The 17234-nt window shown below is 31.4% G+C and overlaps 1 protein-coding gene across 3 annotated transcripts; it reads right to left on the bottom strand.

The window, feature by feature from the left end:
* Nucleotides 1–1665: 1665 nt before the first annotated feature.
* On the bottom strand, nt 1666–16349 carry LOC129290675 (peptidyl-prolyl cis-trans isomerase FKBP15-2-like). 3 transcript variants are annotated; one of them, XM_054927535.1, is made up of 7 exons: nt 16252–16349; nt 15587–15705; nt 14809–14879; nt 8602–8657; nt 7590–7686; nt 3563–3660; nt 1666–1951 (listed from the first exon to the last, which is right to left on the bottom strand). In XM_054927535.1, the coding sequence occupies exons 3-7, from the start codon at nt 14858–14860 to the stop codon at nt 1877–1879; spliced, it is 378 nt and encodes a 125-aa protein (XP_054783510.1). In that variant the 5' UTR covers nt 14861–14879; nt 15587–15705; nt 16252–16349; the 3' UTR covers nt 1666–1876. The 3 variants fall into 3 exon arrangements, with proteins under 3 accessions (XP_054783510.1, XP_054783512.1, XP_054783511.1); XM_054927537.1 differs by having other exon boundaries at nt 1666–1945; XM_054927536.1 differs by lacking the exon at nt 15587–15705 and having other exon boundaries at nt 16252–16333.
* Between the last annotated feature and the right edge of the window lie 885 nt (nt 16350–17234).

Here is a 17234-nt window from a genome sequence, read left to right as displayed (position 1 = left end):
ATCCTTACCAAATGATATCTTAACACAATGATTTCCATAAAGCTATTCTGGTTGCTCATGATTGATTTGGTCACTGAGCTTTCTTTCTGTTATATCAAAATGTATAAGCTTCAACCACTTTTTTAGAAGCATTAATGTTTTTAGTCGTTACTATATAGAAGAGAAAGTCTCTGTCGTAAAGCACTATTACATTGGCTAATCCACTGGAGAACTTCAAAGAAGCTCGGATATCCAAGGAAACTCTAAGGTAGAAGGAAACAGATCACAAGCGACCTCCAACGAAAAAATTTATAAGTCTAACAGATCATTTATAAATCTTAACTATAAATAGACTCATTTATGAAACCTAAAGAAGAAGAGGAACAAAGAGAACAACAAGAATATTCTGCATTTATTTTGATTATCAAAGTTTACCTATCTTCTGTGTATCATTTATTAATAGAGAGCTTCATTGATTATATATCTACTCTAAAAGAGAGTTTAAAAGCAGTAGTAGTTCATTCTTGTACTCTATTTATCCCTGTTTTATATCTTCAAAATAGAAGAACTTAAGCTCAGGGAGCTTAAGGGGATTTATTATTACCTTTGTAAAGGAGAGAGTTTCAGACTTATTAAAATGTCTGTTTATGTACTATGGCAACCAAGAGCCTGAATTGATCTTGATAATATAGTTGGAAATCTTAGAAGATTCCTGGGGACTGGACGTAGACTCAAGTGGTAGGAGTTGAACAAGGATAAATCATTTATGTCAAGCTCTATTCCTTCAACTTTCGTGATTGGTGCTTCCGTTCCTTTATCTCACTTATTATTACCGCATTTTATTTAAATTTTTAATTAGCCCAATTCAACCCTCCTCTTGAGGCATTTACAGACACAAAGGCATGCAAGTGGTTCTATGTGTGATATGTAATGGCACATGTGGCACAAGCTGCAGCATATGGTCTCTTTTGGGCAAAAATGATTATTGTGCCCCTATTTTCAATTATATGATATTTATGCATTCATATATGCTTCTATTATATATAAATACATATTTTTGGATGACTTGAACTGTTTTCAAATAATTTTTGGGATCCCAACTATTTTTAAAGAATTGATTTTTATATTTTTCTTATTTGTGTTTAATAGTAATTTAGAGATACAAGATATTCTAAATACCTTTGTATAATATGAGTGGATAAGTTTGGTAATGTTGGGAAGGACATTATAATGTCTACCATTGTTGCGTGTTATAATTCACATCTCCATCAGTTGTGCCCAGAGTGTATGGGTTTGTCTCGTCAAGGGTTATGGTGATTGGGAAAGGAGCATTGTTTTTGTTAACAACGATGGGCTCACAGAGGCTGCGGAAGAGAAGTCATCATGGCTATGTAGTTTTGGTGATTCATTTGATGGTTCGAGATTCAATACAGAGAGGATTTACATAACCTGGCTCTGATATCATGTCAAATGTGGAAGGGAATAATTCATCTTTTCATGTACTCAGATCACAATATATATATAGAAAGAGAGTATCTTCCTATATCTATCATGAATATCTATACGAATCCTATAGTATCTAATCGTTTATGTTCCTGATTACAAAATAATAAAATATTAACTAAGAAGATATATCTACATATCCACAAATCGCATATCTCGCTAACAATAAAGGCCAGTCGCAAGTGTAGCATAAAATGTATTTATTTCATCATAACAACAAGCACTTGTTGGTTCAGGAGACTGTAATTGAAATCTCTTGTTTAATACTAACCAAATTCTTCTGTCAGAATAAACACAGGAAGGTCTTAAACTCTGCATGACTGATAGTGATTATTAACAACAAGGAAGCTTAAAACCAAATGGCTTCGAACTCTAATGCTGTCCTTGATATTGATTAGTTTCCGGAACTTGACGGGGGATCGAAAATAGCAAGAAGTGCCACACGATAAGTCTTAAAACCCCCCTGAACATGTGAATCATTTTATTCAAGATATAAAAATGAACAACAAATTATCATCCCTTCTAAAAAAAGACACGGAAAGTGGGAGCAGCTTCTTTAAAAAAAAAAAAAAACAAGAAGAAGGAAAGTGGAGCAATGAAGTAACAGTGAAAAAGATTTCTTTTTATGATAGCCAAAAAAAAAAAAAATTGTATTCGTGAACTTGTTTTCAAATATCACTCTTGTATTTTCTTAACTCAAAACAATTCAATTTTTATAATTTTTTTAACTTGATATAACTCAATTCCTAAAATTCCTTAACTCAATAAACTACAAAGGCTAAATTACATTAAGTCAAAATTAAAGTATTAAATCTCAAAAGAATTTAGGAATTAAAATTTATATTATCCCTGTAATAATGATATCATCGATCGCCAACTATAGTTGAGCCCGGACAGGAAAATAACATACTCATAGTTGTACTTGAAGCTAGCCATCGTATCAAAATACCTTAAGCTAGCCAACCAGCTACTTCCTCACAATTCATCATAAGCTATTTTACTTGTGTTTTTTTTTTTGTTTTCATTACATATGGGCTTGTATGTATAGTACTCTAAAATTCCCCTCCTTCTTTTCTGTTATTATTTATTTCTTTTTTTATTCTTGTTTTTCATATTTTTCCTTGCCTCCTTTCTATCTTCTCGTTCTTTACAACGGTCTCAATCTTAGCCATTAAGCTTTGGATTAGTATGAAGCAACCATTATCTTGTTATCATGAAAGGCTAGTCAAGTCCGCGAAAAACGTCTAGAATAATTATGTTGGGCCAAGTTTCAAAAGAATGTCAGTTTTCTGGTCTGGAAATTTTACTGATGTAATGCAGATCAACTATTTGCATGTGTTAAGTCAGGAAATGTTATTTATTGCAGGATATCCAAGAATAATTATGTTGAGTGTATGTGTTGGTTGAGCAACATTGAATTTTTTTAGTTTCTTTGCAGTTTAGTTTCTTTCTGGTTTTTGTGTTCATTTCTGTGGATATTTCTTGATTATTTTGCTGCTTCTGGTTGGTTTTCGTTGTGACTTTGTAACTGTTCCGAGGACTTTCCTCTTTTTTTAATGAAATTCAAGAGAATGTTTGGGTAAAAAAAGTTTGGTCATGGATTATTGTTAAATTAAAAAGAAAGCAATTTAATCATGTACTCTATATAGTTTTGATTCATCGGTCATAATTCAGTATAATTTAAGTCAATAGATTTTTAAAAATTTAGAGTAACTCCCTATAAAAAAAAATTAGAGTAAATACTTCTTCCTATGGTCCTATTTATAAGCAAAGAAGATTTTTTTTTTTCATATTTATAAGTTATGTCAATAAATTTTCATCACAAATTTATACTTTTACTCTTTATTGAATGTTGGTGAGATAAAATGTGTTGTTAAACTATGTATATTTAATAGGAGTAAAGTAGATAACTTATTAATTTTTTAGGTAGAGTTAATGAATTCTAATTTTTTTTTTTTAGTTTCAGTGAAACATATTAAAAGAAATGACTTATAACTAGGAGCAGAAGAGTATTATGGGAACTAGTTTAATTATAAAGTAGATGAACAAAATGAATGCACTCAAGTTTCGAAATACTTACTTTTCCAGTGTCTTTTCCACTTCCAGGACCTTGTCCTGGTGGGATCTTAAGTTGTCTAGTTCCGTCGACTTTCATTCCATAGATGCCTTCGTCAAATTCTGCAGCAATTTTTCTTTATCTTTGCATTAATGCATCGTCATTATGCTTGTCTTATGCTTACTTTAAAGCAGACCCAAGCATCTTATTAAAACAAGAGCTGAGCGTGATATGATACGGTGTTTTGATTTCCACGTAAAAGATATAATGGGAAAAAAAAAGATAGCGAAATCACAGTGACTATAGAAAAAGCTAAATTAAGGGGGGAAATGTCATAGCGCGCACACAGAGACACACAAGATAAAACTATTGAGCAATAAAACTTATGTGCCATACCATAAAATTATAGGAAATAATGATTGAGCATAGATTATGAAACGAGACATGTATTTTTTAGAACAAATTTGACTTTATGGAAAGATGGTGTATAATAGAGGCTATTTATCTCTTAAGGGTTGATGGAAAAGCATCAAGATAAAGAAAAAGACCTACATATGCTTTTCATTGACATGAAAAGAGTTTATAATCGAGAATCAAGCGAAACACTAAAATCCTAGCATAAGAAATGTGTCCGTGTTGAATAATGAGAGAAACAAATAGTATGAGTACACTAAGATGTGAGACAAAGGACTTTCATGAGGATTGGTTTACACTAAGAAATCATCCGTGAGTCGTTATAATTGTTTAATATGGTTATATGGAAAGTTCTAAATAAGCACATCCACGAGGAAATCTCTAGGTGCGAGCTCTTTTTGCAAATAATATAGTCCTAATTGCAAAGTCAAGAGAAGAAGTCCAAACTTGCATTGTAAAAGGATTTGGTTTGAATAAGAGTAAGATGAAATACATGCACTATAATTTTAACAGGAGGCAGGAGTTATAAATGATTTGGATGGATGTCAAAATTATTGAAGATCATATCACAAGTATCAAAGTTCATGTATTTGGGATCAATAATACAAAATGGCACTGAAGGTGTATGGAAGCATCGATGAGGATGATTGAACAGGCGGTGAAGAGAGGTGAAGAAAGATTAAAAAAAAAAAAAAAACAGAGCACTCAATGAAACTATTTAATATTACATGATATATTAGTAATGATATATCTAAATAGTTTGTTATTGAACAATGTCATTGTATAATTCATGTAGCTAATTTTCATTTAGTGAGATAGAGTTTGCTGTCATCGTTTTTAATGATCTATAGTTATTAGGGTTAAGGTACATTTTTGCTCTTGAACTATTCTTCAAGGAGCACTTAGTATCTTAAACTATTTGTCATTCTAATTTCACCTATAAAATAATTAAAATGTTGTATAGTTGCTTTTCATGTTAAATGCCCCAAAATTGATTGTTAAAAATACTGTTTGGCACTTGAGTCTAATTGAAAATGCCACTTGTCATTCCAAGTGGATCAAAGTTGAGCTATATTTTTGCCCTTGAATTATTCCTTGAGAAATATTCATTGTCCTAAACTATTTGTAGTACGGCAATTTCATCCTAAAGTAATTAAAATAAAGTATATTTCTGAACATCTATAAATAACTTAGGCAAATTCCTTTTCTGCCCTTCTTTTTTTAGTTTAATCAAACCAAAAATAAGTTCAGCATGTCCAAACTACCAGCTTCAAATTGGAGAGGGAAGATAACCTTTTAATTGTAAGAAAACATGTGTACCACTAGTGAGGGAATGGATAGGTGCGGCTAATTGATAGTGGAATGCATAAGTTGGCAATAATTTAAGATGATGGGAATGGCAAGGTGAGAGAAAGAGGTCCCACCTAATAATTAATGTACTCCCATATTGTTTCTCTATCTATCCTCTACAATTTATCATGAAAGCTTAGATGGCTTCTTCTTTTTGAACATTCATAATTAAATGTAGTATTTTAATTAAAAATAAGGAAGAATGATAGAAAAGGTATACACTTGAACTGTTCAAGGACATTCAAAAATATGTTATGTTTTAATTACTTTAGAGATAAAATTGCTACATTGCAAATGGTTTGGGACATTGATGACTTCCAATATTTTATTTAATTTATTAGGATTTTTAATATAATTGGAAGTCATTTATTGAAAATTTGTTAGCAAAAATATGATTGAAAAGATGAATGTGTGTGAAAATGGGCTTAGAAATAAGTTGAAAGTTAGTGGACCAATTCTATCATTTATTCTGGATTTTATACATGTAGGGAAGCTCAATTTAGGGGCCCAAACAAGAGAATTTCGGAGCCCAAGTCAAAGAAATTAAAACTAAAAAGAAAATCTGAACAGGTCATGTTCGCTGCAGCAAAAACGCATTTTGCTGCAGCAAAGCACAATTTTAATGAAACGCACAGTTTTGACTCTTAACAAATTTTAGGGCTAGAAGCACCTCCTATCAGTTCCAGTTCATCTTCAATCAGCAGCTGCACGTCCAAGGAGCATTCTAAGGTGGAGAAAGAGTTGGAGAAGCTTGAGGAATGCTTGGGTCTTGTGATTTGTGATAGAAATCATCCTTCCTAAGCTTTCTTCTCCCTTTTCTCTACATTTTGATGTATCTTTTGCTGAATATTTTTAGTTCATGCTATTTTAATGGCTGTTAGTGGCTGAACACATTTGACCTATAGTAACTATGAACTTGTTAGTAGATTAGAGCTTGTTTTTACCCATTAGTTATGCTTAATGTTAATTTTGGTTGCTCAATCTTGCATTAATTTGTCTATTTAATGTTTGGCCATCATTAAATATGAATTTGGGTGTTGGGGTTTTTCCTTGACAAAGGGGAATCTCATTCAGACCTTTAGATTGAGTAATATGAGATTAGACTATGATCTAATTTGTAACTAGGATAGAAATAATATACCTAATTGCCTCATATAATCAAATTAGAGTGAGTTGGAATTAAAGTTGCCTCTTGAAGAATTTTGTTAGAAATAACATAATTAATTTGAGAGAGGGTTATTTGAGGTTTGAAAGACCCTTATAGCCATTAATGCTCTAGATTAACAAAATTAGCATTAAAATTAATTAATTGGGTAAAAAGCAAGATCTATGAAGCTAGCAAGGGATTAGTGACTCTAGGTTGCATTGGACATTTGTGGTTGTTGAATTGGAAATTTCATTGCATTTTATTCATTTCACTTTTTAATTTTTTTTTTAATCAATCGCTTCTAGTTGGTTTTGCTTAACGTGAACAAAAATGAGAACTTTATTGTCTAATTGCTATTTTGCTTGATTCCTTGTGGGATCGACCTTGACGCACTACTATATTGCACTTTGACCCGTACACTTGCGGTGAAACATTTTGTGTGCATCAGACATTGGATTTTCCACAAAAATAGTTTAGGGCCAAAAATGTAATGAACCTTAACTCTAATTCACTTGGCATAATAGGTGGCATTTTTTGGCTAGACTTTTGTCCTAGTCAATGTTTTTAATGGTCAAAATTAAGATATTTAATGTCAAGGGTAAATATGCTATGCTTTAATTACTTTTAGGATGAAATTACTACAACAAATAGTTTAAGTCATTGGGTGTTCCTCAACAAATAGTTCAGAAACAATAATGTACCTTATTAACCCTAGTTATTATGTACTTATGTTTTCTATCATTCTAAATTTTAATTTTTTTGATTAAAAAATATATTTAATTGCATATTATAAAAGAGATATTCAAATTAGCTCTCAATAGGGAAAAACATTGATTTAATACTATAGAAAATATTCAAACTTCTTCCGCACTTATGGCTTTCTTTAGGCACGAAGTTATAAATATTTCAGGGGCTTTGGCATTCAAAGGAAGATCGCACAAAGACCAACCAAAGAATGGCATAAGCAATCATTTTGGGGGGGTCTTATCTTATGAAATGGCCTAAATGGCCTTAAAGATTTAATATATGGCTGCGTAAAGAAATTAATGGATAAATTTAAAATAAGAGGAACAAATTCAATTCAGCCCAATTTTGAAAATTGTTCTGAAGATCATACTGGCTGGCGAAAGCTAGACGTACCTTTGCCATGTTTATATTCACCCAAAGTCAGTTCAAAAGGATCCCCTTCATCTTCAACATCTCCTGACTTATTACAAATCTGGCACTTGATTCTAACCTGCAAATGAAGAGCTCACTTTATAAATATAATTTTTCATTTTAACCGAAAAATAATGTTATAAATCATGTTAATTAATATCAGAATAATGTTTATTTCCATATGCTCACAAGGAAACTTTGTTCCATATTTGTACTTTGATATTTTGAGCGGTGACTATATCTGCATTTCAAATTCCTATACATAAAGTTTTCGTTAAACATTCTTTCTAAAATGGGTGAGTATTTACGCTACCATGATGCTAATCAATCCCATTATAAATAAGTAATTTATATAGACCTCGCAACGTTGATCTTAAAACGTAATATTTTGAGAAGTGGAACTTCGCAGGCTACCATGCATATTAGAGGCTCCTCAAGTTGTTATTCTAATAAATATTTATAAATTAATTAAAAAAATAAATATTGATAAAAATACTTACAAAATATTGCAAATATTTGGCTAAGTTAATACACACGTAGAAAAAATTATGCCTTTGTGTGCGCGTGGTGCCATTTCTTTATACAATTATATGTGATCAGGAGCAATGGAATAGAATAATGTTGGGTTATGAGCTAATGCAAAAGTTATATAATTAAAATTTTCTAATTAGAGAAGATAACTAAATACTAAATTCCTTTGATATAGAAAACTAGAACTTGGTCTTCTTTGTTGCAGGAGAGGAAATTGGATTTGTTATATATATATATATACTTCCTAAAAGATGTGAACGTGCCCATAACAAAAACTCAAAAAATGACTTCGAGATAATATCATTGAAAAAGAAAGTAAACACTAACTGCATTGTGAAATACAAAAAATAATACTTTTTTAAAAAAATAAAAAATATATCTGATAGAAAATGGAATAGGTACTTTTCATTTTCTTTTCAGAAAATAACTTTTGTATCTTCTAAATATTGCATAAAATTATTACCTTATCTCTCTTTTTGGCAATTCTTTCACCTAGGCCGGGTACAATGTCCACTTGACCTGCATAGTAAAATGAAGGTTAGGCCCCTTTTTTTTTATAATTTAAAAAACTGGCATGGTGGAATGAATGTTGTTTTATGCCTTTCTTTAACGTACGTTTTGTTTGGTTAGGGAATTTAGAGAGGGAAGGGTTTTTCTCTCTTCTTCTAATTTGATCGCAAAAGTGAGAGCTTGTGTTTGGCTTTGTTCTGTTTCTTGCTTTTAAAAATTATTTTGCAAACAAATTTTTAAATATTATTTTTCAAAACATAAAACAAATGAAACTTCATTTGACTATGTTAATTTAAAAACAATTTTAAGGTTTAAAAAAGGTCAACAGTGATGATTGTCGGTAGTTAATTAATGATGATAGCCTATGATAGTGGTTAGTCATAACTAAATATAATTTATAATAATCAAATTAGTGTACTTTAAAAATAAAAAAGAAAACAAAAACAGCTGTAAATTATTTTCATATTTTTTTTGTTTTTAAAAACAAAAAAGAGAACAATTTAAAAAATATTTAAATCCAAACTACTTTCCCAAACAAATTTTTTTATATTTTTAGTTTTTAAAAACAGAAGCCAAACATGCCCTTCACCCCCCCCCCTTTATGTTAATATCCTTTCCTTTAAAATGGGAGGTTTGGAGGAATATCGAAAATCCTCTCTTTCTCCTTCATTTCATCCAAACTTAATAATGGAACATTAAAATCCTTTCCTTTTCTTCTCTTCTATTAAAATCACTTACTTCCCCTCCCTTGAACCAAAAAACTATGTAATGTGTGAGTCGGCAGATAAGTTTGTATCTATATATACATACAAATAGTATATAGGAGCAAGTTAATCATTGTCCTTGTAATTAACTTCAATAATTATTTTGATCCTTGTAATTTACTATCTTTAGGCCTATTTATATAACAACTTATATTTAAAGTAATAATATGAAACTTTAATTGTAAATTACTTCTTATAAATAGGCCTGGGGGTAGTATTTTTATTTAATTCATTCTTTTAATTCTCTAAAGTTCATTAAGAAATGGTCCTTGCCATCATAGAATTTTATACGAGCCTATATACGAGCTGAAGTAGAGAGTCAGGCAAGAAGAAAGTAATCATTTATCCCCACCTCATATTCCATTTGAACAATAATGTAGGACTATTTTTACAAATTATTATTGCTTCAAAATATAGAATATTTTATAATTTTAAGAAACACCGTTTCTTTTTTACCCTTATATTGGTTAATGTGCACAAATAATGACACATGGGGAATTGTAAGTGCTAGTTGTGGATAAGGGTAAAATTAAAAAGGGAAAATCGCATATAGGACCCTTAGAAGGAAAGTAACTTCAGGCCCAATACAATCTGCAGATAATGTTTTGGAGCCTTAAAGGCCTCATATGCAATTAATTTCAAAGTTTAAAAGACTGATTGCCCTTATCTGGAAATTAGAACCCATCAGAAAGCATAAGATCCATACTGCCCTTCTCTTCATTTTCACAACCTCATGATGATTTTCATCATTGACCTCCGTCATCGTCTCATGATTCTTGCAAGTGGAAATTGCCCGACTGTCATCATCTTCAACCTTCTTCATCTTCATCAAGTTAAGAGAAGCAAATAAATTACCTAATTGTCATCATCTTCCATGACACGGGGATGGTGTGATTAGAAATGAGCTTTGGGGGATACGTGACGCTGTAAGGGGAACAGTATGTCCAAGCATGTTTTACCCAGTAACAAATTAGAGTTTGCATCTTCTGCAATTTCCTTTTGGTAATACATGCTCCCAAGAAGATCCGTCTCATTGTCAGGACCAATCTCTAGCAGAGAGGTTTACTCACTAAAAATCAATTCCAACTCATCACAATCGTCCTTCATCATCGTGGAGTCGTTGTCGTCTTTGCCAATCACATCCACCTTCTTGAAGGTGTGCGGTTCCGAATCGTCGAATGAGAAAATGGAAGAGGATGATGAGGGTTGCTTGGTCCAAGTGTAGGGAGAAGAGAGCCACTTAGCTCACATACACTTGGCCTTCCTACATGGAAGAAAGTTCATCCCTTTCTTTTTAGGCCCTGCTTCACCACCTTTGATATGATTTAACTCAAACGATATGATTTTCTAATTAAAATGTGAGGTAGTAATCGAAGAATGCTTTTGTAAGTACGAGTATCTCTGACTCTAATCAGAAATTGATGTCTATAAACAATCTCTCATGTTTGACAATGACATCGATATTTAATCTGATGAAGATGATGAAGGTTGAAGATGAAAATCATGAGGTTGTGAAAATGAAGAGAAGGGTAGTATGAATCTTCTATTTTCTGATGGGTTCTATTTTCATCTAGGGACAGTTTAGTCTTTTGAGCTTCGAAGTTAATGACATATGAGGTCTTTCATCTTTGGGCCTCCAAAGCATAATCATATTGTATTAGGCCTGCAGAGCAATTATTTTCCTCCCGAGGACTCTAGAAGTGATTCTTCCAATTAAAAAATAAGGCAATTTTTCATGAGATCTTGAAAACAGTTCAATTTTATTGATATGCATGATGCATGTTAGAAGTGTCCTATGTAAAGTTCAAATTTTAATTTTAAGAACTTACTACGAGTAGTGATAGATTGGGATTGAATTAGGGCTAGGAAATAGGTCCAAATGGGTAGACATTGAGAGTAATAGGATAAAAGATCCTCAGGGCTAGATTGGACTTTTCCTCGGGAAGATAGAACACTCTAGGGACGAACAGAATGAGTGAGCACTATTTAACCGCAACTAGATCAAGAGTTTAATTGATTTATATTTTCATAATTTTATTATTTGGAAAGATATTGGAGTTAGGGTTTGGTTAATTATTGTGGTTTAAATTAGATAATGACATTTATGCAAATGAAGTTGTGGTTTTATGGCTTAGTAGTGTGTATTGAAAGTTGAGTTTGAGTTTAATCGGTTTAGAATTTTGATTAGAGCTAGTGAAATTATGTCATTTCGACGAATTGGATGAACAACTTTACATTTAGAATTTGAGATTTTGGGGAAATCAAGAACTTAAATAATTCTATAAGTTAGATATGGTTAATGGAGTTATGGACAAATGGGAATTTGGTTATATTGGTCCTAGAGCTTGATTAGTTAGAGAAAATTGAGAATCTCAGTCCCGCTTGGTTATTGGAAATGAAAGGAATGGAATAGATTAAAAAAATCAATATAAAAATGAACCAAATCACCGTCATCCCTTATGATAAGCATGAAAAAAACTCATTAAGATTTACTATAAGTGTAAGAATCATTACTTCCTTTAAAAATCTCATAAATTATGATTCCTAATTTCATGAATTAAATTGCCCCTCTCTCTCAAAAATGTAATTCACCATTCCTTTTGGTCACCTTATTTTTACCTTTATTTCTTCAATCCATTCCTTTTTTTTGAAAATAATACTAATTGGTAGAAAATAATATTTTATTAAAATTATAATTTAAATATTCATATAAATCATTTTGTCATGTTAATAATTGAAAATACAATAAAATATATGTATATCTTTTTAATAATATATTGTTTGATATATGTGTATGTAGTTACATAACATATATTTAATTTTGCATATGATAATTATAGGTACATTTCAGTTTAACTGATAAAGAAGGAAGGCTTAAGGGTTAGAGGTGGGAGAGGTTGAGGGTTCAAACCTTAGCTTGTCATATTTTACAACAAATATGTGATATGACGCGTGATAGTGATGTGGCGCATGAGGTGGCTTAAGGTGGCATGTGACATTGCATGAGATGACGAGGTGATGTGGCATCATCTGTTGAACACATGGCCTATGACGTGGTATAAGATGGCAAGTGACATGGCATTATTTGTTGTATATTTGGCAAGTGACGTGGCATCATGTGATACACACATGGCAAAGTAATGTGGCATAAAATAAATTATTATTTCTTCAAAGAAGTTATTTGTCACCACTAAAAATCTTTTTAGTGACTGCATTTGTTGTTACCAAAAATACTTTTAGCAGCCAAAAAAAAAATGGTGCCGCTAAAAGTATATATTGTTGCTGCCAAAAACTATTAGTAACGATTGTTATAGCGACGACCTTTTCACCGCTAAAAGTTTTAACAGCGACTTTTGGACTTTGCCGTCAAAAATCTGTTCTTTTGTAGTGAGGGCCTTTTCCCCTTGTTTGGGAATTGGGACATAATGCACTTCTTTTTTTAGAGAGGAGTATAGTTCATAGTATAGTTATGTGAGCTATAAGCACTTTTGGCTGGGTGTATCATTAGGCTAGGAATTTAGCCTGTAAGACCTAGTTAGAAGGGAGATATAATGCATGGTTAGAGTTATGCATCACTTGTATGAGTTTTTATATGATTGATTTATTTAAGAATTTGAGAAAATGTTCGTAAACTAAGTTTTGAACTGGCCTCAAATGCTTGTGAGAGAAAGGATTTGTTACGAACTAATGGGTTTACTTCATTTTATACTTGTGGTTTTTACTAGTTTGCTAATGTATGATTAAGAAAGTGCCAAATGTTACTAGAATTTGATCGCATCATATCAATTTACCATTTTCAAAGGCGGCAGAACTTAGGATGCAAGGGAAGGCATGACATACGTGAGCCATAGAGGGCTCCTTATAAGTTGTGGCACATGGCTGTGTTTTGGAACTTAAAATACTAGATAACATATTATTTGTTAGAATTTGCATAAAATATGCCCTTGTTGAGCTATCAATGAGATGTGACATAAATTCAGTAATGATGAGTTAACGAAATCTGAAATTAATTTAAATAATTTTTGTTTGAATTCTAAAAAGAGAATTAATCCTCCACAATAATGGTGACTACTCCAATCAATTTATTCCCTTTATAATGAGGCAAATTATTATTTATTGAATTTTTCGTTTCATATGTGGCTTCCTTCCACTACAAATAGAGAGAAGTGGTTGAAGATAGAATACACCCCAAAACAAACAGTACTCTAATTCATTGTTACTTTTCTTCTCTTCTCTCTTTAGTGCATTTGCTATGTACTATAGTCTAGATTCTAGTAGTATAAACTCGTGTGGTTAGTTGGATAGATTCTGTTATGTCCAAATCTAGTAAGACTTTAATCCAACTTCTTATATTCAGTTTATTATTTATTTTAGTATTCCTTCATGATCAATTTATATTAATCTTTTGGATGACTAAAAGGGTTCGGCCCTGTATTTTGTCAGACTTTCTATTTTTGGTAAAGCAACAACCTTCAAGCCCATTTGTCATTTGTCATAGAAATGGTTTTTGAATTCCCAACTATTCTGTTCGCTGTAAAATGTTAAGTTACAGGTGTTTCAATTAGTCAACTTAGTAAGAATTTGACCAATACACAAGATCCTAAGATTGAATCCAGTTGCTATATGAGAACTTTATTATTAAACAATTTTTAAGTATTTATGTAAATGTTTATTAAGCTTGAAAGCATGCCCTGGTCTTGATAGTATTTTGAGACTCAATTTATCAAAACTTTTTTTTTCCAACCAAAAAATATTATGTTACTTCCTATATTGTGGACCAAGGCAATAATATTCTTATGGGATTAAAGAACATTTTTTGGTGTTCAACTATTTGCAGAAGAGCACATGGCATCCTAATCTTGATTAGGGTAACATCGTATTGTTTTAAAATGTTTGAGAGCACAATATTGCACCCTTTTATAATTAAGTGAGCAAACACAACTTTGGATTGCTGTTATTTGAGTTTTGCTATAGGTCTTTGAATTTTTTTTTTTTTGCTAAACTTTTTTCCTTGTGCATCTTAAATCCCTCAATTGATGGTGTTATAGAAACTTAAGGTGCAGATGAAGAAAGGTGTAGGAACCTGGAACACTAAAAGAAAAGTATAGAAATTTATAACAAAATTCAAGCAAAATATAGAGATCTAAAGTTATGTTTTTGATCATTAGAAATACTAGTGCTCTGCATCTTTTTTTACTTTTGTTTTTTTAAAACAAATCTGAGAATCTTTGTTACTGTCGTTCGTCAAAAAACTGGCCTCCACATAAAAGTGACCTCTGTTTTTTACCACTGAAACAGAGTGCTAGAAGGTTCTATATATACAAGTGAGAAAACATCCTTAAGATTTGTTAAAACTAAGTATAAACTTTAAGTTAAAGGAAAATCATAATACTAACCTCCGGTCTCTGAAGTGTCGGGCCGATTGTGTTTTGTTTTCGAGGCATACATCAGGTGCAGTCTATATGCCCTAAATATGGAGAAATATATAAATAGTGGGCCATGTAGAATAACATAAAACTTGACATGTTTTTCCGTAAATTATGCGAAGTCTATGAAATGATCTGTATTATCGAATAAAATTGTATAACACAGGAATAGTTGTAGAAAATTATAGCCTACAATATTGTAGCCTCATTTTTAATTTTCTTCTTCAAACTAGGTCCCTAGTACATGGAAAAGTTATTTGTAAAAGGGAAAATGTAAGAGAATGAATATTTATTGTGTCTAATTGGTGACAAAATTGTATTTGGATTAAATGGTAAATTTGGCTCAAAACTACAGATTCAAAAGCCTCTGGAATCAGAAAATATTTTTTGATTACAATGTTTCCCTTCAATATTTTAAAACAGTGTAATATTATCTTTATCTTTAACAAATATTAATTTTGACCGTTACTTGATTAAAAAATTATAAAAAACTAAAAAAATTACAAAAATGCCAAAATTACATTTAGGGATATAAAAAATTACAGAAAAGGATAAAAAAATTATTGCATTTTTTGTAAATTTTGAGATCATTTTCTGTAATATTTTTATCAAGCAATAGTCAAAAGTTGACATTTGTTAATAATGGAGACAATATTGTGTTATTTTAAAATGTTAAAGTGAAATATTGTATAAAAAATGAATTTAAGATCTAGACACTCTTAACTCTACAGTTTAAGGGCAAGTTTACCTTTAATCCATGGCTTTACTAGAAAGAGAAGTAGAAAACTACAGGTAGGAAAGCCTTCGGTATTCAAGCTCTTCAAGCTCCTCTATTGTGCGCAAGAAATAAATATTTCTTCCTCAGAACTAAAAATAAATGGAGCAAAATTTTAAGGTAGTAAAATCCATAGTTCATCACCAAAGTATTCTTCTAGAGGTCATCGTGCCCAAACGCTTACTAGGATTTATTGAGACAAAAAACAAAAAAGAAGCTATTTTATCCATGAGATAGTCCAACTTCCTCACCATTAATTTCTTCCTCATTTTTTTTTTGTTGCAGGAATCAAGGATGTTATTTCATATAACATAGAATACATCTGTTACATAGGTCTTAAAAATCAACTACTTGTTATAGCAGGGAAAAAAAACAAAGAAAAAACAATCTTTACCACTTCGATCCTGCGCTGGCAGACTAAGATTCATTAGATTTATCACTAATCAGAACAGAAAGTTCTTCGTCCTTATAATCTCTCTGTGTGTGTGTGTGTGTTTTCTTTTCATTTTAAAGAGAAAACGCTGAAGATGGTGAATCAAATACACAAAATGGTGACAAGAAATTAAAAGATTTTTCGATACTGGAAAGATTTAGATGAATAAATATATAGATGATAGAGAGTGGGGGCTGGTACATACCTTTACGCGGAAGACGATTTTGGCCTGAATATGAATGATTTCTCTGAGCTTCATCAACTTCTCCCTGCAGATTTGTTTAGCCAAAGAGTCAATGCCAAAGATTCTTAAGAGATAGGCCAAGTGAAGACGTAAACATTAATTTAAGAAAGAGGGAGATTGTCATTGAGCGGCCCCACAATGAAGATAATAGCACTTTGGGCCCTTATAATTCTTAAATTCTTCTGCAAACCCATAAGACCGTAGCGAAAACATATTATAATGTAAAAAATCTAAAATACCCCTGAGATAAACGCAAGATGTTGTTTCGTTGCTTACAACTAAGTGTTCAGATGTTAATAACAAAAATTCTAATTTTGACAAATATTTTTCTTCCAAGTCATTGTTTACTCAAAATTCATATATTGACCTGTAAAAACTTGTGAAACTTGATGTTAATTATATTGTAGAACTCTAATACGTTAGTTTTTTAAGGTAACTTGAAAATATATTTCAAAACTGCGATTTATAATAACTAGAGATTGAGTTGTCAAAATTTGCAAGTGTTGCTGTCAATTGCAGAATTTTTACTGGTTAATTTTCAACGCATCTTGAAAATTTATTTTAAAAGTGGTAAATGACCTTATTACCATGATCCACAAATATTCAGTCCAAATCTCTTTGATTCATCCCTCTCACCTTGGACTAGTCAATGTGCCATGGAAATGTTTGAGAAAGTTTGTATTTGTTCACGATTGAGCCTAAACCTACTCATGGACACATGCTTTATTCATGGGTAAAATAAAGACAAGTCCTAACTTTGCTTAGGAGAAAGTCCGTAACGTGTGCTTATTGTATAAAGTTAGTCTTGCGTTTAGTCAACCTTGGATATGGCCTTCAGAAAAATTTGATAACAATTGATAACTATTTGTTGAATCTCACTTCTGGTTTGAACATTATAAACCAAAAATATTGCAGTAATTTAAAGTTTATGATACAAATTACTC

Source organism: Prosopis cineraria, unplaced genomic scaffold (genome assembly GCF_029017545.1).
Source record: "Prosopis cineraria cultivar Desert tree isolate PC_DT_omini unplaced genomic scaffold, ASM2901754v1 PC13, whole genome shotgun sequence".
In the NCBI taxonomy this organism is placed as follows: Eukaryota; Viridiplantae; Streptophyta; class Magnoliopsida; order Fabales; family Fabaceae; genus Prosopis; species Prosopis cineraria.
This window is presented reverse-complemented; position numbering and strand designations above follow the sequence as displayed.

Bases quoted from the DNA above. Each gene is read 5' to 3' on its own strand.
- LOC129290675 (XM_054927535.1), bottom strand. From the start codon at position 14,860: ATGTATGCCTCGAAAACAAAACACAATCGGCCCGACACTTCAGAGACC. The intron at 8,658-14,808 runs GTTAGTATTATG...TTTACTATGCAG, and splicing joins CGACACTTCAGAGACCGGAG to GTCAAGTGGACATTGTACCC. The intron at 7,687-8,601 runs GTAATAATTTTA...CTTCATTTGCAG, and splicing joins TTGCCAAAAAGAGAGATAAG to GTTAGAATCAAGTGCCAGAT.